This window comes from Pogona vitticeps, chromosome 3 (genome assembly GCF_051106095.1).
Source record: "Pogona vitticeps strain Pit_001003342236 chromosome 3, PviZW2.1, whole genome shotgun sequence".
NCBI classification, from domain to species: Eukaryota; Metazoa; Chordata; class Lepidosauria; order Squamata; family Agamidae; genus Pogona; species Pogona vitticeps.
Genome location: NC_135785.1, coordinates 194,994,782 through 195,019,794, shown reverse-complemented (window position 1 = coordinate 195,019,794; position 25,013 = coordinate 194,994,782). Strand labels below are relative to the sequence as shown.

General features: G+C 45.7%; 1 protein-coding gene and 1 long non-coding RNA gene across 5 annotated transcripts in view; one reads left to right on the top strand and one right to left on the bottom strand.

Moving 5' to 3' along the window:
- LOC144588189 (uncharacterized) overlaps positions 1 to 25,013 on the top strand; it is a 488,638-nt gene that overhangs the window by 292,322 nt on the left and 171,303 nt on the right. The window lies entirely within an intron of this gene.
- Positions 16,930 to 23,367, bottom strand: MID1IP1 (MID1 interacting protein 1). 4 transcript variants are annotated; one of them, XM_072994233.2, is made up of 2 exons: positions 20,701 to 23,367; positions 16,930 to 19,690 (listed from the first exon to the last, which is right to left on the bottom strand). In XM_072994233.2, exon 2 carries the CDS (start codon positions 19,351 to 19,353, stop codon positions 18,790 to 18,792), a length of 564 nt encoding a protein of 187 aa, XP_072850334.2. In that variant the 5' UTR covers positions 19,354 to 19,690; positions 20,701 to 23,367; the 3' UTR covers positions 16,930 to 18,789. The 4 variants fall into 4 exon arrangements, with proteins under 4 accessions (XP_072850334.2, XP_072850336.2, XP_072850335.2 ...); XM_072994235.2 differs by lacking the exon at positions 20,701 to 23,367 and adding an exon at positions 20,315 to 20,443; XM_072994234.2 differs by lacking the exon at positions 20,701 to 23,367 and adding an exon at positions 19,849 to 20,201.

Here is a 25,013-nt window from a genome sequence, read left to right as displayed (position 1 = left end):
TTAGTAACTGTGTGATAGATCCCAGTAGGTCTGGGTTTGTCACATCTATCTCCTCACTGCTGGTCGACATATTATCTTTGATAGCCAATAATCAAGTTGCCATCATGAAAAGAGACCTGCTGAATTATAAAAAGTATATCATTATGGAAAACATGGATAATTTATAAAATGTGTTGAAACAAAACAACGATCAGGGTAGAATAAATGTTACTATGTGAGATTTATAGATTCCAAGGACAATTTATTCAGCCATATAGAAACTGGCATCATGGAGCAAAGAAAGAACCAATAAATAGAAGCCAGCATGCTTGGAAGGACTAATTAAAGACATGGGGATTAGACAGACACTGAGTCAGCAAGAAGCTATCTTCAAGAAGGAGAGGCTAAAGGAAGCCATAGTAAATGAGTGGAAATGTGATCAGCTCTACAGCTATGACTCAGCAGAAAGATACTTTCTTTGTTCATGTCAGAAGCATAGCAGTACAATTAAAGATATTGAAAACAGGATTCATTCTCTCATTCATGCTCCCAGATGGATAGCTGTCTTTCCCTAACATCTAAGGTTCATTTCTCACAAAACATCAGGCACAAATGGGCAAATAGGATACACATTAAGAAGCCCACAGTAGCATACTCCAGTTTATTCCATTTAGAAAAGTCCATGGTTTCCTGGATATTGGAAAAGACAGCAGTTGCATGCAGAGGGAACAATCTCCCTCCGGTGATTCGTGCGGCCCCTTTGCTGGGTATCTTCAAAAACCAACTAAAAACATGGATATTCACGCAGGCCTTCCCTCCAGTTAATACTTGATTATTTTTTATTTCTTTTCTCTTGCCATCTTGAATAATTTATTAGTTGATGTAATAATTTTTGTGTCATATTTATATATTTTTATGTATGCATTTGGAAGCCGCCTAGAGTGGTCGTAAGACCAGATAGGTAGGATACAAATTTAATTAATTAATTAATTAATTAATGAAAGAAAGAAAGAAAGAAAGAAAGAAAGAAAGAAAGAAAGAAAGAAAGAAAGAAAGAAAGAAAGAAAGAAAGAAAGAAAGAAAGAAAGAAAGAAAGCATCAAGAGCTGACATGCATGCATTTTAGTGAAATACAATTCCTAAATATGTACTTTCATCTCTGACAAGTTATACATGTATTTCATATTTATCTATGTGGAAAACTGGCATACCAAAACTGTAAGATCAGCAGGCTTGGGAAAGACACACATCATTTAAAATACCTCTCTATACACATATGCCTTGGGACTCCAGGTTAATTGTGTTTCACAAACACAAGAACTGAGTGACAGAATATTTTCTATATTCGGGACATGTCTATCTGTCTATGTCTATAATTTTTCCAAGATTAAATGTGTGGTGGGGTGGCGGAGAAATAAATATTTCAGAAACCACCCCTGAAGTTATATGTCATACTAAGTATTTGCAGTGGTTTCTGAACTATTTGTTCAAGGCACGGTCAGTTAGCCAGAAAACAAAACAGAGGTGTGCCATGCTTAACAATTCTTTTCATTCTTTCCCGGCACAAGAACCTCCAATTTAAGGAGGGAGAATTAAGGAGCACAAGTAGCAGGGATTGCTTAACATCTTCACACTACTTAGTTTTCCATACGTAGTAACCCTAACCCCATAGCATTTCATCCTGGTAGGCCCAAAACTTTTATGTTTGTAATCTGTATCTCAGGAGCTTTTCTTCTGAACTTTGTTGAGCAGTATTTGACACAGGATCTTTTGATAATTTATCCTATTGTGCAAGACATGGAAAGAAAATGTTATCAGACATCATTTTTAAAAGTCTCTGAGCCTTCCTTCCTTCCAAACATTATCAACTACTTACTGAGGCAAACATTACTGGAAACAGTCAATTTGGACAAGAGCCATTGGTTAGGCTGAATAAGTGATGGTTTATAGGCACAGTAGTGGTTTGGCCACAGTGCAGAGAACTTAGATTGCATCAGCAGAACTTCACTTTGATGGAAGACAGGAAGAATAAGTAGTTCAGAGCATATCCTTGGAACACAGAGCATAACGTCACAACATGGTTATTCTTTCTTAGGTTTTTTTTTTTAAGCACAGAACATCCAGTACGTAATAATTTAGAAGCATCCACCTAAACAAGAAATTGGGTGGGTCTTGTTGTCTAGAGTTCAAGCAGTAAAGTACTTGAGAACAGCTATATCATATCCTCAAAAACTTGTGCTGAATCATTGTTGCAAATCATTTTTTTTCCTGTGTTAAAAGAACCATTTGCAGATCTGAAAGTCTGTCTGGCATTTGATCCTTGCACAGCTTGCCTTACTATTATAATATAGCGTCATTTCTGCAAATTTTATTAGTAATTTCTATGTTGCTACTGTCTTGAAGAAGCCAGTGGCAGAATACCCAGATAGTTACATGTGTATCGCATGTATTTTCACCATGTTCTTTGGTAAGATAAGGTAATAATATGATGTACTGTAATTGAAAAACAGAGGAGCGATCTAGTCCACAAGTGTTATGAGCAACATATGATTTGGGGAGCTGGTGTACTCTAGAGATTAAGGACCAGAGGTTGAAGTTTTATGCATCCTTCTCACAGCAGGCTGTTGGTCAACCCTCTTTCAAAGCCTTTGAGATACCTCTTTCAAAGCTTGTCTCAGTTTCATAATATCTGTAGACAAGTAATTACATCTCAACCTCAGCTCTCCATCTTCAATACTGCTGATCTACCTGGCAAGAATGTTGCAAACATAGATGCAATACTATATCTGATGTGCTCTGGACGCTCCAAAAATGTAGATAAACTATAAATATTTCTTGCATGTCATTTTCTTCAATCGGGTCTGCATTGCTTTGTGTGAAGAGGATAAAAATGGAGTTGAACTTGCTCACTCAATACCAGTGTTTTGTGTATGAAAATAAATATTGCAAAGTCACTAAGCAGCATGAAAAAAAAGAGCATTTTAATTTCTAACTGCTGAACAGCCTATTTCTAATACTATAAAATCAGATAGTTCTTTGCTTTTGATGGCTGCTGTCCATTCGTCCTAGCCTTTTACACACTTTCGTGGAAAATGAACTCAACAGATTTACTTCTGAGCAGACATACATACTATTGCACTTGTAAGATACTTTCCAGGAAATTGACTCCCAAATGTATAAAAAGGTATCCTCAACATAGCTAAGCATATTATTTTAATTTTCTAGAAGTATATTTTTGGAAAGGTTACAAAATACCTGAAATGTTCAACAACCATTGCTCAAAATAATTCTGTAGGTTTCTTCATTGATTTTCCTGATGTTGTATTTTTACATCTTTTCCTATCTCAGAATCTGAAAGGAATTAATTACCAGTTAGCTCACACACTATCACAGATTTGCTATGCTCACCCTCCCTGTCCATCCAATCTATCTTGTATTATCATTTCAGTCATGGGAATGATTCACAGATCTCTCCTCAGGACTACATTATATATGATGGAAACTGGTTCCATTTACTAGCAGAATAATTATTATTTTTCTTACTTTTTCAAAGCCAATTTACTTTAACGAATAAAATTAATTTTTGCTAAGGGCCATTTTTGAGGATAGTCAGAAAAGGAAATGGCGGAAACCTGGCTGTAAGATGTTCTGAAAACAAATGCATACCTAACCTGTATTAATACTTAAAAAGCCAGTTTGTTCTAATAGAATATCAGACTTGATCCTGTGAGATCCAGCTTCAAATGCCTACTCCACCACACTAGATTACATTCCATAATCTCCTTCTGCTAACAAAGTTTCTTCCCTTGCAAAAACCCCTATTTTTTATCAAAGCATCCATCCAGTCTGATACTTCAATTCTGTTTGTGGAAGTTCTTAGCAAGTCACTCAAAGAACACAGTGCCAATATTGAAACAATGGTTACCTGTTCTCGTGTTTCAACTGATATTACTACAGATACAACCTACCAGTGCCTGGAATGACCTTAGGCAGTCACCGTCTCTCAACACAACTTACTTAAGGATTATTGTTAGAGTTTGGGAAAGTGACTTTTGTGGCCTATAACTCTCCATCATGGCCACTGGTCATCTTGGTTCTGATGAGAACAAGAGAGTTGGTAGCAATGAGACAACCATCAAGGCAGTCTGAGTTTCTTGGAGAAAAGATGCAGTCATGTAATAAATACGTGTATATCTAAACACCATTGCAGTCATTTTAGATCCCTGAATTATCCGTCCATGCTGGAAATTCTTCTGCTTTTCCTGCATCACAGTCTTCACTCAAAGCTATAATCCCCTCCTTGTGATATGATAATCTTTTCAATGACACTATTGTACTGCTGCAATGAAGGATGAGGATATGAAGAACAGAAGAACATAGTACTAGGGGTTGCTTTTATATCTGCCAACACTTCAAATACCACTAGAATGCACTTTTGCAGAAACGTTCATACTGCCTTCTAGGCACTAGCAAATTGTCAGTATTATGCACCTCTTCCATAAAAGTGAACTCAACTGACAAGTGCTAATTCTTAAGTAACAGAAATAGTGCTATTTCCCCACACATATGAGACATGTCACCAAGCTTGGAGAACCCTATGTTTTACAGAAGTCAACCTCCCACCCCCAAAAAACTTTGGACAAAGTCTCTAAAAGGGAGGAGGTTTCTAAAGCAGCTCAATGAGGACATACCATGCTCAGTGGCCAAAAATTCTGGCTGGAAGATGGGATGGCAAGGAGTGCAAAACCAGAGTCGAGGGGGGTAATCATAGAAGCGTAGAATTGGAAAAGGTCCCTAGGGTCATTAAACTCCAACTCTTGATAAAATGGAATAGAATACAGTATTCTGGAAAGGGGTATGGGTGATTCAGACTGTGAACAGTTACACTCCATGTTTCAATTTCTTTTCCTCTGTGCAGCCTCAATCTCTATGCTCCCTGGAGCAAAGACTTTTATTTCCAAAAATCTTGATTCTTCACGTCCTCCATTTACTCCACCTGTTTAGAGTGTTTGTTTGATTTCTGCTACTATTTATCAAAGTGTGCACATATGCACCTAAGCGCGCATCCCTATATTAGAGGCACAACCAAAGGATGTGAATGTGTTAGTGTTCCAGGATGCAAGAAAAACCATCAATTGTCTCCACTGCGTTTTAGGAATTACTGCTCTCAGGATGTATTGTATGTCCTTAGATCAACAGGTAGTCCCGCTACATTTCAACTGACTCCAAAAAAGACGGGTTACTTACCTGTAACCATGGTTCTTCAAGTGGTCATTCTGTGAATTCACACATAAAGGGTTAACCAGCGCCAGCGTAGGTCTCTTCGGAATGTTCCAGAGCTCTGAAAGAGAAACAAAGTTAGTGCTGCCTATACTGCGCATGCTCCGCCCACCCAAGCCTCAGTTCCGTTTATCCGCCACAGATAAGTAAGCAATGCTCGCAAACGCAGTGACGGATAGCGGGGAGGTCGGGTGGGTTGTGTGAATTCACAGAATGACCACTTGAAGAACCATGGTTACAGGTAAGTAACCCGTCTTTCTTCAGCGTGGTCTTCTGTGAATACACACATAAAGGGTGACTAGCAAGCTATCTTACCGGAGGGAGGGCCGTCACTGAAGGGCGGAAGACAGCACAGCTCTCCCAAATCTCGTTTCCTGTTTGGCCCTGAGATCCAGACGATAATGTGAGATAAACGTGGATACTCGGGACCATGTAGCAGTCCTGCATATATCTGACAAGTCCACACCACGAAGCAAAGCCGCTGAAGAAGACACAGCTCTCGTGGAGTGAGCCCGGAGACCATCTGGAGGTGTTCGATGTTGAAGGTCGTAGGCCAAGGAGATAACCGAAACCAACCATCTAGAGAGCGAAGAGGAGGAAGCTGGACGACCCTTCTTTTGACCGTAGAAACACACAAAGAGTTTGGGTGATAGACGAAAGTCCTTGGTGCGAGAAACATAGAAAGAAAGAGCACGCCTGACATCCAAAGAGTGGAGCATGCGCTCAGTGTCATTGGATGGTGAAGAGAACAAAGTTGGCAGAATGAGCGGCTGATTTACGTGAAAGTCAGAAACCACCTTAGGGAGAAAGGAGACGTCTGTATGAAGGATGACCTTGTCATGATAGAACTGTAGAAAGGGTTGATCAGCTCTAAGTGCGGCAAGCTCACTGGCCCTCCTAGCCGAAGTAATCGCAACCAAAAACAACACTTTGAAGGATAACATCTTCAGGTCACAGGTAGCAAGTGGCTCGAAAGGTGGTCGCATCAGAGCTTGAAGGACCAAATGGAGAGACCATTGTGGAACTGGCCGTTTGACTGGAGGCCTGGCGTGTGTAACCCCTTTAAGGAAAGTTTTGACAGTGGGGTGCGAAAACAGACGAGATGCCGAAGATCCCGTGGGTTGAAAAGACACGATGGCAGCAACATAAACTTTGAGAGTGGACACAGATAAGTGAAAGTCGAACAGGTAACGCAAAAATTGCAACAGAGCCGAAAGGGAGGTAGGCGATGAAGGTAGACCCCTTTCGGAAGTGAACTTCAAGAAGCTCTTCCATTTGTAGCCATATAACAAGGAAGTAGAGTCCTTTCTTGACTTATCTAAAATCTCCTTGATTTCGGGCATATTCTCCACGCTGTGAGATGAATCGTGTCGATATCGGGGTGGAGGATCTTCCACGCATCTTGAGAAAGGAGGTCTGGAAGAGAGGGGAGCTTGATGTAATCCGATGAGAGTGTGAGCAGAGTGGGAAACCACGGCTGGCGTGGCCAGAAGGGCGCTATGAGAATCGCAGGGACAGGATCGTGAGAAAGCTTCACTATTGTCCTGTGAACCAACGGGAATGGGGGGAAGAGGTAAAGAAGGCCCATTCTCCAAGAGATCATAAAAGCATCCCCTTCCGAGTGCAGACCCCGTCCCGCTTTGGAGGCGTAACGGGGACACTTCTTGTTGCGCTCCGTCGCAAAAACATCCAAAACCGGAGTGCCCCAACAATGGCATAGATGAAGGAACACTGAAGGGTTGAGTTCCCATTCGTGCATCTGACTGCTGCGACGGCTGAGCTCATCCGCTCGCGAGTTGTCTTCTGTGGACACATGAATGGCTCGAAGGAAAATGTGGTGACGATAACACCATTCCCAGAGAGTTACTGTGAGAAATAGCAGGGAGAGAGAGCGGGTGCCCCCTTGTTTGTTGAGGTAGTACATGGCCGTCGTGTTGTCTGTGACAACCTGAACACCACAGCCATGTACTAGTGGAAAGAAGGCTCTCAAGGCTTTGATGATCGCTAACACTTCTAGTAGGTTGATGTGGAACAGACGCTCCTGGTGTGACCATAGAGCATGAACAGAATGACAGCAGCAATGGGCTCCCCACCCTGTGGGGCTCGCATCCGAGGTGACTTGAACAGTCAATTTGAGAGGCCGAAAGGGGCGACCTACTCGCAAATGAGGGGCGTAGGTCCACCATTGAAGTTGTCGGGAGAGTTCCGGGGTGACTCTGAGACGCTTGTGTTGAGGGTCTCACAAGGGATTGAATAGGGACAGTAGCCAAACCTGAAGAGATCTGAGTTTCAGCCTGGCATGAGAAAGACAGGGGGTCGTGGATGACATCAGGCCCAGAAGGTGCTGAGCGTGTGCGGCAGACACCTTTGCCCCTGGCTTGAACTTTTTCACAGCCTTGCGGATCTTTTGTATTCGGTTTTGTGGAAGAAAAATCCGGCCTTTGGAGGCATTTAGTTTTGCCCCGATGTAGTGGATGGTCTTGGAGGGATTGAGATGGGATTTCTCGTAATTCACCGTAAGGCCCAGGCTGTGTAGCACTTGAAGGGTGTAGTTGGTGTTTCTTGCGGCCTGTCGTTTTGATGATGCGACGAGTAACCAATCGTCGATGTACGGAAACACCTGCACGCCGTGCAGCCTTAGAAACGCTGCAACAGGCGCCATACACTTTGTAAAAGTGCGTGGAGCTGTGGCCAAACCGAAGGGAAGGGCGAGAAACTGGTAAATAACATCCTGGAAAATGAACCTGAGAAATTTGCGATGAGCGGGATGAATGGTAATATGAAAGTAAGCGTCCTTTAGGTCTATGACGGTGAACCAGTTTTTTCTTTTTAGGAGGTGGATGATGGATTCCAACGTCACCATGCGGAAGCGACGGGTGTGCAGGTAAGTGTTGAGAAGCCTGAGATCCAGAATGGGGCGTATGCCTCCTCCTTTTTTGGGAACGGCGAAATATCTGGAATAGAAGCCGTTTGAGATGTCTCTTGCAGGGACGCGTTGGATAGCATCTTTCTCCAATAATGAATTTACCTCCTCTTGTAGGGAGGAGTCGAAAGAAGTAAATTCTAAATGACCCAAAGGAGGGTGGTCGAGAAATTCCAGTCTGTAACCGGAGGAGATTATATCCAGAACCCAGGAATCGTTTGTGATGGCGGACCAGTTTGAGAAGAACGGTTGGAGCCTTGTATCGGAGCCGAGAAAGGAGGAAGTCGGAGGTGAGTCAAAGAAAATGTTTTTGTTTCTTGGCAGGTGGTTTGTACGATTGGCGTCGTTGAGAAGGCTGGTTACGGTAAGTCTGCGAGGTGGTGGGGGCGGACGTTACCCTGGATTGAGACTGATTCTTGTAGCTTCTGAATTGAGGAGAATGCTGATAACGATTAGGTGACCGTTTCCAGTATGGTTTAGAAAACCTAGGTTGAGGCTGAATATAATAAGACTTAGCAGTCTTTTTAGCCTTGTGGACATCCTCGAGATGACTGTCGGTTTTACTATGGAAAAGACCTGAGGCATCAAAGGGTAGATCTTCAACTTTGGCCTTGACATCCTCTAAAATGTTCGCAGACCGTAGCCAAGCGTGTCTGTGAAGTGATATGCATGAGACCAAGATCCTGGCAGCCGCCTCCACATAATGTCTAGTGGCGATTCTTTGATGTTTCGAGACAGTTTGAGCTTCCTCGTAGGTGTTCATATAGCCCTGCTTGACTTCGTCAGGTAGCAGTTTCAAGGCAGGCATGATCTTGAGCCACAGCTGTTTTTGATATGCACCAAGAGCTGTCTGATAGTTAGCCACACGTAAAACAAAGGAGATGAGAGAATAAAGCCTCCTGCCCAACATCTCCAGTTTTCTGCCTTCCTTGTTAGTTGGTACAACGTGGGCACGCCCGGAAGGTTTGGAGCAGCTAGATTCCACAATGAGAGAGTTCGGGATAGGATGTTTCAGGAGAAACTTGGCATCCTCGTCATTGATTCTATACATGTTCTTAGTTCTTTTAGGGAGGGGAACCGATGTGGAAGGGTGGTCCCAGAAGTCTTTGATGATTGAAAGCAATGCTGGGAGATAAGAAAGGCTGGGTGGAGGGGACCTTTCTTTATTAATGTCCCCGAAGATGAGGTCTTCCTCCGGGGGTGGGGGCTCGTCCATGCGAAGCTTAAGAGCCTTGGCTAAACGTGCCAGCATCTGAGAATATGAGGAGAAATCTTCAGATGGGGATGACTCATGGGGATCACCGGTGTCGGATCCCACTGTTTCTCCAAGAGGTAGATCATCCAGTTTAGGTCTTTCAGATGGGGTCTCCTCGGAAACAGAATCCTGAGACGAGAAAGGGGAGTCATCCTCCGAAGAGGAGATCCCATGCTTCTTAGGGCGTCGAGGTTCGACGTCGAGCCGGGGAGTCGGCTGCGGTTGGGGTGCCGGGGTAGATGGGATAGGAGGCTGAGGAGGCCGATCGGGTCCGGGGAGTTGCGGGGCAGCGGGATCGAGAGGGCGCCGCCGCCGACGTCGACGCTTCCGAGGGGGTGACGAGTCTGAAGCAGAGGAAGCAGAAGATGAAACATAGATGTACTTGACGCGTCGACGTCGATGGCGGCGAGGCGTCGACGCGGAAGATGAAGAGGTCGATGAACGCCTCCGACGATGGTGACGACGTCGTTTGTGCCGTCCCGACGAGGTCGAGGACGAATCAGATGAAGAATGCCGGCGACGTCGAGAACGGTGGTGTCTCTCGACACTCCCCCTGTGCGACGACCGATGTCGATCGCGCGAAAGGTGTTTGCGCTTCTCCTTGTTTTTGCGCGGAATCGAGGGGGAGTGCGAAGGCAACGGAGACACAGAATGAGCCGGAGATGGCCGCCCAGAGGAAATCGGGCTGGAATGGCCAGAACCCAAGCTTGTAGTGGCTCGTACAAGCTGACTTGGCGTGGGAGAGGGAGCGCCAAGGGGTCGAATCGGCTCAGCCTGCCTTGGAGGGATTGGTGTAGTCGCCTCCGATGTAGAACCCTTATCCCTTAGAGAGGCTTCCAAGATAGGAGAAAGCAGGGATAGGGAGGCAGGCATCGCTTGACCTGGTGCGTCCAGAGACTTTAACGACGCTTTCGTCTTCAATTGTTTTGCAGATTTGGGAGCGGAGCCCGCCTGAGCTGCAGAGGATTTTCTGGCCTTTGAAGATCTTTTTTGAGGCTTAGCAGCTGGAGCATCCGTTGCTTTAGGCGCTGGCTGCAAGGTAAGCTCTTGCCCCGTGGAGGTAGACGGCGAGGCCGAGGGGAGCTCCATGGCTGAGGGTTTAGAAGCCGAAAGAGCAGCGTCCCACAGATGGAGCTGAAGGCGTCTCTGTCGAGCTTTCAGGGCAGCCTTGGTGAACGCTTTGCAGTGTCTGCAGTCCTGAGGGGAATGCGATTCACCAAGGCAGATCAAACAAGTGTCGTGCCCGTCTTGATGAGGGATCTTAGCTGAACAGAGCACGCACTTTCTGAAAGGGCCCGAAGGTGGGGGGGGGCATAGGGAAGGCAAACAGACGTCCGTTAAAAAGGGCGGGAAAAAACGGAGGAAGCCCAAAGGGGCGGAAAAAAAAGGGAACAAACGTTACCAGTCCAAACAGTAGGCAGCAGAGTAGTCGGTAAACAGGCTAGGGTCAAAAAAACAGAGGAAAACAAGCCAGTAAATCGCGAAGTAAGAACAATCTAAAGAGCTGAGTCCAAAGAGAACCACTTCATCCGGCGGAGAAATGGAACTGAGGCTTGGGTGGGCGGAGCATGCGCAGTATAGGCAGCACTAACTTTGTTTCTCTTTCAGAGCTCTGGAACATTCCGAAGAGACCTACGCTGGCGCTGGTTAACCCTTTATGTGTGTATTCACAGAAGACCACGCTGAAGAACTGCTATTTACTCTGGCCTATCAAGTGTCTATTTTTTGTTTGTGTGCCTGTACCTATCTGCAAGAATAGCATATGGCCCAAACAGAACTAGAACCAGATACATGTCTTAAAAACATCTGGCACAGCATTTCCCATTTGCCACACTGACTCAGAAGGGATGAAGCCAAAACATCTGCCACCAGTGTGGTTTCTCGTGCCATAAGAAGCAACAGTCCCATACAGATACTTATTTAAACTATTCCTATCCCACCTTTCTCCGCAAACGAACTTGAATATATGCCAAAATCCCCAGGCAAATAATACAGGAGATAAAAATCTGCAAGATTTTGAGCTCCTCGTTCCACTTATTTTATCTACAATGGATTTCCTAAGCAAAAAACAAAGAAAATCAGCAGTAAAGTACTCAGTGTATGTTCAAATCATGCAGTCTGCATCTCCATGAAGTTCATGTCAGCTATTCCCTTCCAATTGCTGTACTATTTCTTCAAACAACCCCAACAACTACCAACTCTTCAGATGTCCACCCCCTGATCTACTATTAGAGTTCTGAAGAACTCAAAATCTTGCTATGTTTTGTGATATTTCAAGTTAATCTTATAGTGTTACACTAAACTACATTTTTATATTCTGGCCAGTTTTTTGTTTTATTTTGTTCTGTTCTGTTTTTTGCTCCCTCCACCTTCCTGGAATATTTTTTTAGAAAAATGCACCTTCTGGGAGGTTCTTCCTGGCTTCTTTCTCTTCTCCAGGCATTGAAGGTGTATTGCCTCCCTGTTTATTTAACTTATATGCAGAATACATCATGCGAAAGGCTGGACTGGATGAATCCCAAGCCAGAATTAAGATTGCCGGAAGAAGTATCAACAACCTCAGATATGCAGATGATACCAGTCTGATAGCAGAAAATGAGGAGGAACTAAAGAACCACTGAATGAGGGTGAAAGTAAAGGTTCCCCTTGACATTTAGCCCAGTCGTGTCTGACTCTGGGGCACGGTGCTCATCCCTGTTTCCAAGCCGTAGAGCCAGCGTTTTGTCCGTAGTTTCCTTGGTCATGTGGCCAGCGCGACTAGACATGGAACACTGTTACCTTCCCACCATGGTGATAATTATTTATCTACTTGTATTTGCATGCTTTCAAACTGCTGGGTTGGCAGGAGCTGGGACAAGTGATGGGCACTAACTCCATTGCGTGGATTCGATCTTATGACTGTTGGTCTTCTGACCTTGCAGCACAGAGGCTTTTGCGGTTTAACCCACAGCACCACCACATCCCTACAAGGGTGAAAGAGGAGAGTGCAAAAAATGGTCTGAAGCTCAACATCAAAAAAACTAAGATTATGGCCACTGGTCCCATCACATCCTGGCAAATAGAAGGGGAAGATATGGAGGCAGTGACAGATTTTACCTTCTTGGGCTCCATGATCACTGCAGATGGTGACAGCAGGCATGAAATTAAAAGACGCCTGCTTCTTGGGAGGATAGCAATGATAAACCTAGACAGCTTCTTAAAAAGCAGAGACATCACCTTGCTAACAAAGGTCTGCATAGTCAAAGCTATGGTTTTTCTTGTAGTGATGTATGGAGGTGAGCTGGACTATAAAGGCTGACTGCCAAAGAATTTGTGTTTTGAATTGTGGTTCTGGAGGAGACTCTTGAGAGTCCCCTGGACTGCAAGGACAACCACCTATCCATTCTAAAAGAAATCAACCCTGAGTGCTCACTGGAAGGACAGATCCTGAAGCTGAGGCTCCAATGCTTTGGCCATCTCATGAGAAGACTCCCTGGAAAAGACCCTGATGTTGGGAAAGTGTGAAGGCAAGAGGAGAAGGGGACGACAGAGAACGAGATGGTTGGACAGTGTTATCGAGGCTACCAGCATGAATTTGGCCAAACTCCAGGAGGCAGTGGAGGACAGGAGGGCCTGGCGTGCTCTGGTCCATGGGGTCACGAAGAGTCAGACATGACAAAACAACAACAACATGCAGCGGTAACCTCTTCTTCAATCAGATGTTTTGCCTGAAAGGGTTAGTACTTGCTCCCAATATTCTCCTTGGAAGGGTCACTCTAGATCATGTGGTTATGCATTTTCTTTTTCAAGAGACACCATACTTATATAAGCCACACATTTCTCCCCCAAAGTTTACATGTCTTTCAGACTATGGTGGTTGTAGCTATTGATAAATACTGTAATTATTCCTGGGCAAATACGCTGCTGGGCTAGATTTTAGGCACAGCTTTACTACCAGGCAAAGTTAATGCATAGTTCAAAAACAAGCTACAAGGGCAGAAAATAGTAGCTGATTTGATGAGGACAGAATTCTGAGTGTCTAATCTCTGAACAGCAGACAGGGAAGAATGAAATAAAAGATCCTAACATTCTGTTATCACCATCATAAATTCTCTGTATTTTAAGCTCTAGAATGTTCTGGGGTTTCCACACTGAAAACCCATACTTATGATTCAGAGACCACAAAGAACCACCCAAAATTCCGTTTTCATCATCATAAATTCTTATGTGAGGTGGAACAAAAAATATATTAGGGGCAGCTAATTTACTTCTAACATCCAGAATCAGACATAAAAGATTTAGTAGGCATAAGAATGCTGGGGTGTTTTTTCCCCTAGTGAAAATGTCTATTTTAATAATGGTGCATTCATGAAACAGCTATACTGTTATATTTTCTAGTGGACTTGCTGAGGAAAACTATTAATTAAAAATGTTTGCTTGTACAAACAGCCAGCCAGCCATACACTTGCGGCTTAATGACAGAGCATGTGACATGCAGGAGGCTACTTGGGTTTTATGCCTGACATATCCCACATGCTGTTAAAAGATGCAGTCATAGGCACTCAGCACAGAAAACACAGGACTACATGAACAAATGGATCAGCCTATTGTAACAAAGTTCCCTGTGTTCTTATATTGTACCACAATAAGAATTCACATTAAGTCCTCCAACTTCAGGTTTGAGGGGACTTCTCAACATTGCCTCCGAGGTCTTCTCCTATTGATTGATTGATTGATTTGATTTGATTTATACCCCGCCTATCTAGACCACCGGACCACTCTAGGTGGCTTCCAATATAAAATCAGACAATAAAAACACAAACAAATACATAATAATACAACAACTACAATAAAATAAAGAATAGGGAAAAATAAAGAGGAAAAAATCAAGAATTGGCTGGAGGGAAGGACTGAATGAACAACCATGTTTTTAATTGGGTTTTAAAGATGCCCAGCATAGGGGCCGCGCGAATCTCCAGAGGGAGATTGTTCCAGAGGATTGGAGCCACCACCACCGCCTGGTTTCGTGTCTTCTCCTTCCGAGCCTCCCTCAGCTTCAGGCTCCTCAGCCTCACCTCCTGACTTGCGCGGGTGATCCGGGTAGAACTTGGTGGAAGCAGGCGTTCCACCAAATATCGAGGTCCTAAACCGCTTAGGGCCTTATAAGTAAGCATTAAAACTTTGAAGTTGATGCGGAAATAAATGGGCAGCCAATGCAGTGCGGCCAGAGTTGGAGAAATGTGTTGGTATTTTCTCACTCTAGTGAGGAGTCTGGCCGCCGCATTCTGCACCACCTGAAGTTTCCGCATCAGCCTCAAAGGCAGCCCCACGTAGAGCTTGTTACAGTGGTCTAATCTTGAGATTATGAGCACATGCACCAAGGTGGTGAGCGACCCCATGTCGAGATAGGGTCGCAGTCGGGCGATCTGCCAAAGATGGAAAAAGGCGGTGCGAACTACCGACGCCACCTGCGTTTCCATGGTGAGCGTCGGGTCCAAATGTATGCCCAGGCTGCGGACCCCACTCTTCGCAGCCAAGGTGACCCCCCCCAAACACGAGAGTCACCCAAGCCACCTACCACGGGGGCACCCACCCTCAGAACTTCCGTCTTGTCCGGGTTCAGCCTCAGCCCGTTCTCCTGCATCCATTGCAGTATGACCTCCAGGCAGCACTGAAGGGACAGGACAGCATCACCTGCAGTTGGTGAAAAGGAAATGTAGAGCTGGGTGTCATTGGCATATTGATGACACGAAGCCCCACATCCTCTGATGACCCCAGCCAGCGGCCTCATATAGATGTTGAACAGCATTGGGGAGATGATCGACCCCTGTGGGACCCCACAATTGAGGCTCCACGGGGCCGAGACACTCTCCCCAAGCTGTACTCTCTGGGGGCGGTCCCCCAAGAAGGAACGGAGCCAGGCGAGTGCCGAGCCACCAATTCCCAACTCAGAGAGCCTCCCCAGGAGGATACCGTGGTCGACGGTATCAAAGGCCGCCGAGATGTCGAGGAGGACCAGCACATTTTGCCCCTATGTTGATACTTCCCTCTCCCCACATCTTACCCAGCAGCAATGCTAGATACGCCATCTCAAACTTCCCAACGCCCTAGAACATTCAACAAAGCACTGTTTCAAGGGCATTATGGGAAACATTAACTGGGTATTTTTAAGTAATACAAGATGCTAGGTGACACTGTAAGAAACTTTAAATGGTGTTAGTTGCAGGAGTGTCCAGGGCATGTGTTGTATCCCTGGCAAAAGCCTTAAGACACCAGATGCTGCAACCTCAGCCTGAATAGCAACCTGAGAAAATGTTTGGTCCAGGCATGAAGAATATTCTATTAGAAAACAGGATTGTGTTGCTGTGACAGGGCTGAATTGTAAAAAGGGTGACATTAAAATTAACTCTATAAACACTATTAAAATCTAAACACGCAAAGCCTACCCATCTCACTTCTTGTCTAGCAGTGGACATACATTTTTAAATACAGGTAAGAATGCTGAGGATATTTCCTAATGAAGCATAATTTTTATAGACTAATGGTACAATCATATCTATACAATCCTGTCTACTCAATATTCATCCAGCTATTAGATTCACAGACCTTACTCACAGAAAAATGGGCACACTAGTTTTAATTGATCATTCAGTCAGTTATCAGGGTCTCCTCACTCAAGTAGATAACTTTTGATACTGTTGGCCTCCTTGGTTTAAGTATTCCTAAATCATGAATTTTAAAAATATCATTTTATATTTGAACATGTGTTTCAGAGGTGACTCTGCTAATAGCATCTTTAGGAAGCTGCTGCTGAATTTACAGTTGATAGTTTGTCTTTTGACTGTCAAGGCAATGGGTTTGAAAGTCAATTCACTATTTAGTGAACAGGCTAGCTAATGAAATAAAAAATTCAGAGTAACCCCATCTTAGTGTTCTTTTCTACGCTGAACAGCACCTAGTAAATAATTATTAGGAGCTGTTCCATGAAAAAGTACCCTTAACTCAACATGCTTACAATTTTATTTTAAGAGATCCTAGGTGAACAATGTTTGCCTTAAGAGATTTCACTTTAAGTCTTTTTATTAAAACACTCACACACACATTATAAAAAACAAAAATAAACCATAAACATACCCTTCCCACATTTAAAAGTGCTTAGCACTGGATGAATTATGTCCTTCATATTTTCCCACTTTCTCCAACTAACATACCACCCACAAAAACCAGAAATTCAAAAGCATGTGTATGATACTATCAAATAAGACATGAAAGACCCTTGAAGAATGTTTAAACCTGAATCTATGTCATATGTTTGCATCTTAAAATGCTTTACATCCTTATTGGAGCACTTTCTGTTTTAAAAGTTCAGATCTGAAGCTTTAAGTGATATCCTTGAAAAGAACCAAAGAACAACTCTATTGTGAAAAGAAGGTTTAAGAGGATTGTGGATTAGGATGAATAAATATTAACACAGCAATACAGGAATGTATGTGTTCTGAGACAATAAAAAAACATTATACCCTTGTTCATATAATTTATCTTTCAACAGTATTTCAAGTACAATATTCAAGATAACATATTCTCATTTAAATTAGTGAATCCTCCACAGAATGGAATTGACTCTGTGACCAGTTACATCTGCATGAAAACAGTCATTCTACAAAGCACACAGCTTGTACAGTTTTGGTTACTAAATCTGATTAGCTGTAAGGCACCTACTTAAATAACTCGGTTTAAGAGATTGACCTGTATGTCAATAAACTCTGTAAACATTCTGCATTCAGTCTAATTGTTAACTTCCAAAGGTATCATGAAAGAGAATTTTCATTCTTTTTCATTACATATAAACTATTTACAAAGACAGTCTCTTAAAAGGAATAGAAAAGTTTCCCTGTAAGGACAATTTACCTCTCGCTTTATCTGATGAAAAACTATAACTGGGAACAAGATGGCTGGATTATACTCAGTGGGTTCAGTGTACTCCACCAGGGATACAACACCCACCAAGGGCAACTGAGCTTAACACAGCTGAGGGGTGGCCTCCAGATACCTTGCGGAAACAAAAGCAACTCTGGATGTGAACAATGGCCAGACAATGCCCTGGGAACACCAGGCACATCATTTTGAATTCCAGAAGGGAAGAAAAGCAAGATGGGAAAGTATTAATTAGATAGAATAAATACAGGTATAGTGGAGTGCTCATATGGGCCAAAGAAATTATGAGGAGAGTGCAGAACACAGAACAATTATTCCTCCACTTGCAAACATTGCTGCTTTGATGGACTGCTCAACCCTGTTTGGGGGAGGGGGCTGAAATATTACTTCATAGCTACAGTCTGTATGTCATAAATGTTAGCATTTAATTGAAATAGAGGCACAGTATAAAAACAGTTACATCAATTCAGTCAATATGTTTATGTGTTTATTTTAGAATATATTCTACATCTGAATAAAAAAAGTTTTAAATAGTCTTCAATGCATGTACAACAGTGAGGCCCCTTTATCTTTCCACTGGAGTATAGAAATATGGTAATTAACTGGTTTCATCCTCTGCAACATATTATAAATATTTTTAAGTGGTATATTTGCAGGTTCATACCAACCAGTTTTGTGTAACATAGGAAGGTTAAGTGTCTTTGATAAATGCTCTCCTTGCCTGCAAAAAAGTTTAACTAGTAATGATGAATGTACATCTTTGTGCGTTGGTAAAAAATAAGATGCTGGCAATTCTAAGAGCATGCAAAGAAGATAATTCTTAGGCTTTATATACATATATTAACATTACAAAAGTAGTGCAAAAACAGGAAAGAAGTGATGCAATCGCTACTAATATTGCTGCCACCACACATGTGAGCGCACACACTTTCCCAATGATTGCAAACACACTCTTTCAATAACTGGCCTCAACCACTGTACTTCATTCTGAGTCCTCAGGATCTGGAAACCTTATCCTTGGCTGCTTAAGCTATGCCTGCCACTCCTGGTAGCTGCATTTCCCTGCCTCCCTGACAATCTGTAGCTCCCATCAGCAAAACCCCCCAGTGAGATATGCCAAAGACCAGTCCCTTCCTCTCACGTCTTCCTGTTATTGCCTCTCAAAGGCACACATAAAATTTTTGTTCACCAGTGACCTTGAAATATGTATCTTCCATCCAATTTCATTAACAGAATCGCACAGTGGCATCCCTCCTCCACCCAAACCACACACACACTCACACCTCCTTTTCACACACACACAGACAGGCTTACTTCATTCTTGCTGGCACTCTTCCCTAGCCCTTGCCAAATGGCCATCACTCCTCCCCCAGCTCTGTCACCCCAGCAGGCAGGCAGGCAGGCAGGTCCACCCGCCCCGGTTTTCCCCCTCCCTCGGTTCAGTGGCCCCAGTTGTTGACTCCGATCTCCTGTTTGTATCGGTTGGTGAGCACGTTGGCCTTGCGGGTCAGTTTGGAGAGCACCGTGTGCAGTCCGCTCAAGTGGTAATGGAACTGCTTCTCCAGATCCTCCTCCTCCTCCTCTTCGTCGTCGTCGTCTTCGGGGATCCCTCGGCTAATGTCCACAGCGCCGGGCCCCCCGTTCAGCTTGTCCTTCTTCCTGCCGCCGGCCTCTTCGCCGGCCTGCTGCAGGACTCCCCACTCAATGTCGTTGCGGATGGACTTGAGCAGCAAATAGTGGCTGTACATGTCTCGGCAGGAGCAATAGGCGCCGCCGTTGGGGCTCATCTGGGCCTCCCTTTCCCCAACGCCGACAACCCCAACGCCGCCAACGCCGCCGCCGCCGCCTCCTCCCGAGTCCAGCTCATCCAGCATGAGAGGCACATCCCGAAGCAGGCTGGGCACCATGACCGTCTGGTCCATGTTGTTCACCGCCCCGATGAAGCGGTTCATGGCATTGAAGAGGGAGTGCTTCTGGCTGTACGAGTCGCAGATCTGCATCATCCTGGCTGCTCGCGGGGGCGAAGGCCGGCCCAGAGCAGCCACGCCGACCAGGCTGGCGAGCGCGGGGTGGGGGTGGGGGGCGGCTGCTGCCGGGGGAGCCGGGGCCGAGCCCGCCGAAAGGGGATCAAGGCGAAAACAGGCGTCAAGCCGAAATCAGGCGTCAAGCCGGCACGAATGGCAACCAAGCCAGCCGGCTCTCTTTCCTCTCCTACTCTGAATAATCTCCACCACCCCGGGAAGGGGCGCTAAGGCGCAATTCCCCACAGCTTTTCCTCTCTTCTTCTCAGCGGCAGGCTCCGAAAGACGACGAGGCAGCCGGTGCGGCGAGGAGGAGTGTCTGGAGGAGAGAACAAAAAAAGATGGCGATTTAGGACCAGCCGCCTGGCGCGCCCCCCCCCATCCCACAAAAGCCCTCCCCTCCCGCCACTCCCGCGGCAGCCACCGCTGCTGCCCCAACACCGTCGCCGCCGCCCTCCTTCCTCACCCCTCCGGCACCTTTTCAAAAGCCCACGCCTTTGGGCAGCCCGCCCTCCTTTCCGTCAAGGCGGACAAGAGCTTTTCAACGCCTCTTCCTTTTTTTTTTTTGCATCGGTGAAAGAAAAGTGGAAAGGGAGGGGGAGAAGCACAGAAAGGGGGCTCCCCTCCTTTCCAGGTCCGGCCAAGGCAGCCCACGGCTGGAAAAAAACCCCGAGGCCGGACCCCGGCGCCAGAAGAGTTAAATTGGGGTGGATGGGTGGGTGGGGGAAGAAGTACTTTTGAAGAGAGCCGGAGTTGCCCGGTAACCGCGCGACCGGTCTTTCTGCCTTCGGCTTCCACGGCGAGTGCAGGGCTCCTCTCTAAATGGGCGAAGACGGCAGCCCGCCAGTACTGACCCCCCCCCCGCCCTTGCTCTACCCTGCAATCCCGCCGCCGCCCGCCCGCCTTACATGCCTCCACAGGCGCCCCCCCCACACACACACACCCCAATTCGCCGCGTGTTCTCACGGGCGGCGCCACCCCAGGCGAGAGGAACCGGCCTTGGTTCACTTCGGCTTTCCTCCCGCTCCACCGGAACTTCCTCCCGTCCCCAGAGAGAGAGGGGGGGGAATCTAATGCAAAACACTGGGGGTGGGTGGGAGCTAGACGGGGGGGTGTCCTTTCCCGCCGTACATAGATAGGGGACCAAAAGCGACAATGACCACTTTCCTTCGGACCACCCACAGCAACGGACCCCTCTCCATCCACAACAAGGGCCCCGCGATTGTTCCCCACTCGAAGGCGCAAACGGAGGCAAAACCGAAGGGGGATGGCTAAACATGCGCGCGCCCCCCCCACGCCGCCACCGCCGCCGCCGCCCTCAGCACTCACCGGGGGCTTCGAGGTTTGGCTTGCTGCTGCTTTGGCGAACCTCCTCGTGTCCTGCCGCAGACTCTAGCTCGGCTCCCATACTAGGAGCCGTATTTATAGTGTGTAAGTTAAAAGAAGGTGTCTCCAAGGGCCACCCCCTTGCAGAGAAGCGGGGAGGAGGAGGAGGAGGAATTTTTGAAAAGGCGTCTCTCTCTTTGAATGACCACAAGTAACACCGGTCCCTACTATGAGGGACTCAGAAGGCGGCTCCGCCTTCTCTCCCAACACCCACCGAAGGGGTGACCAGGACGAGGGAGGCAGGCAGGCAGGCAGTGCGGGTACCCGGCAACTACACTCTTTGGTGCCAGCCGGTGGGAGGTTGTCGAAGCCAGCCCGAGGAAGGCACGAGCTGGCGTGGCTTCGCTTCGGGTTTTGAGCCCAGCCCCTCAGGATTGCAAAAAGTCGATCTCTCGGGTGGCAGTGAAACGAGTTGATCAGCAAAGCAGACACGGATTGGGTATTATGAGGTTGCTGAACTTCTCCTTTAGGACTTCTGTGTATACGTAACTCGAAGGGAAAAGCCACGCGTGTGTTAGTACGAAAAGCCTGAGGGAGCTTTGTGGTAAAAGGACGAGATTCGTCGCCTCCGCCGACCGACCTCCCTCCCACCAGGAGGCAACCCAGCGTGGCTCAGGGAGGGGATATTAAACAGATCACTGAAACCGGCGTCCCACATTCTGTGCAAGTCGCTGCGGAAACACGCCAGAGCCAGAAAGCTCTGGCATCTGTCAGAAGGAATTATCTTAAAATAGAGCAAAAGAGCTGAGTCGCGGGAATTTATTTTTTATTTTTTACAGAAACAGAAGGCTGGAAGTTTTATTTCCCGCGCCAGAAGATTCGAGCGCCCTTGGCCGTTTCTTCGCCCAATGAAGGATGCTGGAATGGCGGATACTTCGCATGGGCGCTGACTCATATATGCCTCAGCCCTCCTGAATGCAGGCTTGTCATGGCAATGGCGGTGTTGCCGCGGAATTAAGAAATGCCTGAAGAGTCTGTACAAAGTGACGGATTAGACCCACAACTGGCGCCCGAACCGTGAAAGCCGAAGGATATCCACCAGACTTGAGCCTGAAACAACTCGCTTGTTAGGACGCAAACTCATTCAACACCATTGGCAGGCACCCAACTTTCGGCTCCATCCCACCATTTCCTGTCTCGGGAAATAAGGAGTGTTTTACAGTTCACTTTTATTACCTCAGGTTCAGACTAGACTCGATGCAGTAGAGGTTAGAATAGTTTGTGGCTGGGGCGTGCTTGTTTCTCCTTTCGTTTTATTTAGATGAAAGGCAGTGGAGGTTCCAGAGACCGGAAACGTTTAACCCTTTCCCTGCTAGCTGTTTCCCCGATCACAAGCTTCCCCACGCCTACGGCATTCGTGCCGCAGGGAGAGAGGTTTGGTGTCAGAGAGTAGTACAAGAGGCACCCACGGTCTTGGCTTTGCGTCCTTGCATTGACCCCCCCCCCCCCCAAAAAAAGGAGGAAATGTAAAAGGACTGTGGATTGATCAGGTCTCCGAACTCGGATATTTTTCAGTGTATTTCTTTAATTCCAACAGTTCCGCATCCCATTTCCAACCCTTAAGAATCGCAGAGCGTCGAAGAGTTTGATAAAATGCAGGAAGCGGCATGTTTCTTATATGGCCAGAAATACCAGTTTTCGCAGTGTTAATTTGCTGGTTTACCTCACAAAATAGTTCAAAGTCAGGTTTAAATCTGTGTCCTTCGGGAATCGCATATGCGGTATAAACTGAGGGCGCCAGTGTGCTGTAACTGGTAAGTGACAGACTCCCGAGACCTGGGTTCAAATGTCACCATCACCACTACGGAGTGGAGAAAACTTAACCGTTCAGTATCTCACGTACTGTACTCTGAAACCCCTATTAGGATCCCTGTAAATCTGATACGACTTGACTGCACGTTAACAGAATTCAAAAATAACCGATTATGGGCTTGCTTTCTGTCTAATAGATGTACATAACAGTGAAGCATTATGGTAAACCTTCAAGTGTTGGATCAGGACCGCAGACAACTGGGTTCGAATCCACATTTGGCCACTTAACAACTAAACACCATTCCTTAGCCGTATCTTCCTCCCAGAATTTTGGGGAGAATAAAAATGGAGAGGAAAGCCACGTAAGGTGCCTTGAGCCGAAAAGCGGCGTATGCACGTGAAACTAAAACTACGATGCGCTTATACCGAGTTCACCACAAACATCAAAAAAGGCAAGGCCATCTGTAATGCCTACATTTCCCCCCCTACCTGGGAAAAAAGGGGAAGTGAACACCAAAGCGATTGACTGTGAGTCAGAATCGGGTCTTCTATAGTCGTCCGGAGACACCTTGTTGTTCTCTACATTAATCTCCCTTCATTGCGGGGGGCCACGTGTGCATTCCGCCCGAAGCAAGCCTATTTGCTCTGTGTCCCACCGCCAAGAAAAACCGTACATGCGAAAGTATCATGTAGGACACAGAAGCCGTTCGGTAGTTTTGCATGCCTTAGCTGCGTGAACACGACCCTTGCCAACGTGGACACGCCGATTTCGCGTGCTCGGCCAGGCGCCAAAGCCTGGCACTAAAGGCGAGCAGCTAAAAGGCGTATGTCTGGAACCCCCATCAGAAGGACAAAAAAAAAAAAGGCGACGGCAATTCGAAGCCGCGCGAAGACAAGGTTCAGCGCGCGACACGCCCAGGGGCAACGGAGGACACGCGCGCGCACAAAGCTCTCTCGCGCCGCCTCCCGGAGGTGACTCGCGTTCGTGTCCGAGAGTTAGCCGCTTGTCGGGATCACCCCACAGCCTCACCTCCAGTCTCAGCCAATCGGCTGGCGTTCTGCTTGTCAGACTCCGTCCTCATATGCTAATGAGCGAGTCTCGTCAAGGCCCAATCAGAAACAACACTTCCATTCTCTTTCTGCTCCAGCGCCCGTGGCAACAAAGGAGTGGCAGCTGAAAGAGCAGCGTGAGGGTCTCGTGGCAGGGAGGGAGAGAGAATGGTAGCGGAGAGTGTTTCCCTGGCAACCTATAAACCACAATAAGCCCAAGCCCTGGGACATAATGGGCCCTTATCTTCTGCGCTCTCAACAGGCCTTTTTCTATGGGGACGAAAGGAATAGAGCTCTTAAATTAATTGCAGCCTGTTGGTCGTGTTCTCATCATAACATCAATCGATAACAGAAAAAATATACCATTTTCCTGAAAATAAACCTAACCTGAAAATAAGCCCTAGTTTCAGGATGCTCGTAATATAAGCCCTACCCCAAAAATAAGATCAGGTTAAGTGAAACCCCACCCTCCACCATTGTGCAGCAACCAGAAGATGACATGACTGTATTTAAATAAATGTAGATTGTTCTACATGAAAAATAAAAATAAAACATGTCCTGAAAATAAGGCCCAATGGATTTTTCGGAGCAAAAATTAATAGCAGACCCTGTCTGATTTGGGGGGGAAATGGTACTATTTTACTCCGGATAATGTAATCCTTTAAAAAACCCACCTTCTCTTACCTAATTTAGAATGAATGTATTTGACAGAAACCCTAAACATTCAAGGTGAAATAGTTGCTGTAGATTCACACTACCCGTTAGAAAGTTGTCCTTGCAAACGCTCAGTTACAAGAATGGAAACCAAGAAAGGAGACTAGTTTATTGTTTCATTATTTTTGGCTGCCTCTAAGTCACATCTGTGGTGGGTATTGTTGAAAAACCCCATAGTACTGTAATAACTGTAGTCATTTGAAAGGGGCATTTGCAAAGAAACTTCTTAATAAAGTTTGATTTATGGGGAGATTTGTGTGTGTGGTGTATGTAGTGTTTTGGGGGGGTTGTATTTTTTTAAACAGGGTAGGAAGATCGATTCAAAGAGAAATCTGTTCATAATCTGAATATTTTTGAACCTGGGCAATGACCAAAGTTGAGCATAAATAATATATTTCTAACAGTAAATGTCTAGGAATTGCTGGAACTCTTGCAAAACATGAACAATGTTGATATATAATACTGTATTAGCATAGAAAAGGGAACTGCTGGCAATGTTTTATATGCTTTTTTAATCTGAAAAGGCAGCTGTTTTTATATATTGTTCATTTCTTTATCCCTAGCCTATTGTACATATATACAGAACATACTGTACATGTGTTTCTAGGGTTTCTGAAAACAATGCTTTTTATTTACTTATGTATAGCTGCAGGGTGTAATATTACATCTACTTATTGCATAGTAATGTGAAAATCACCACAGCTTGTGTTTTCCAGAAGAAATCAAACAGGACATTATTT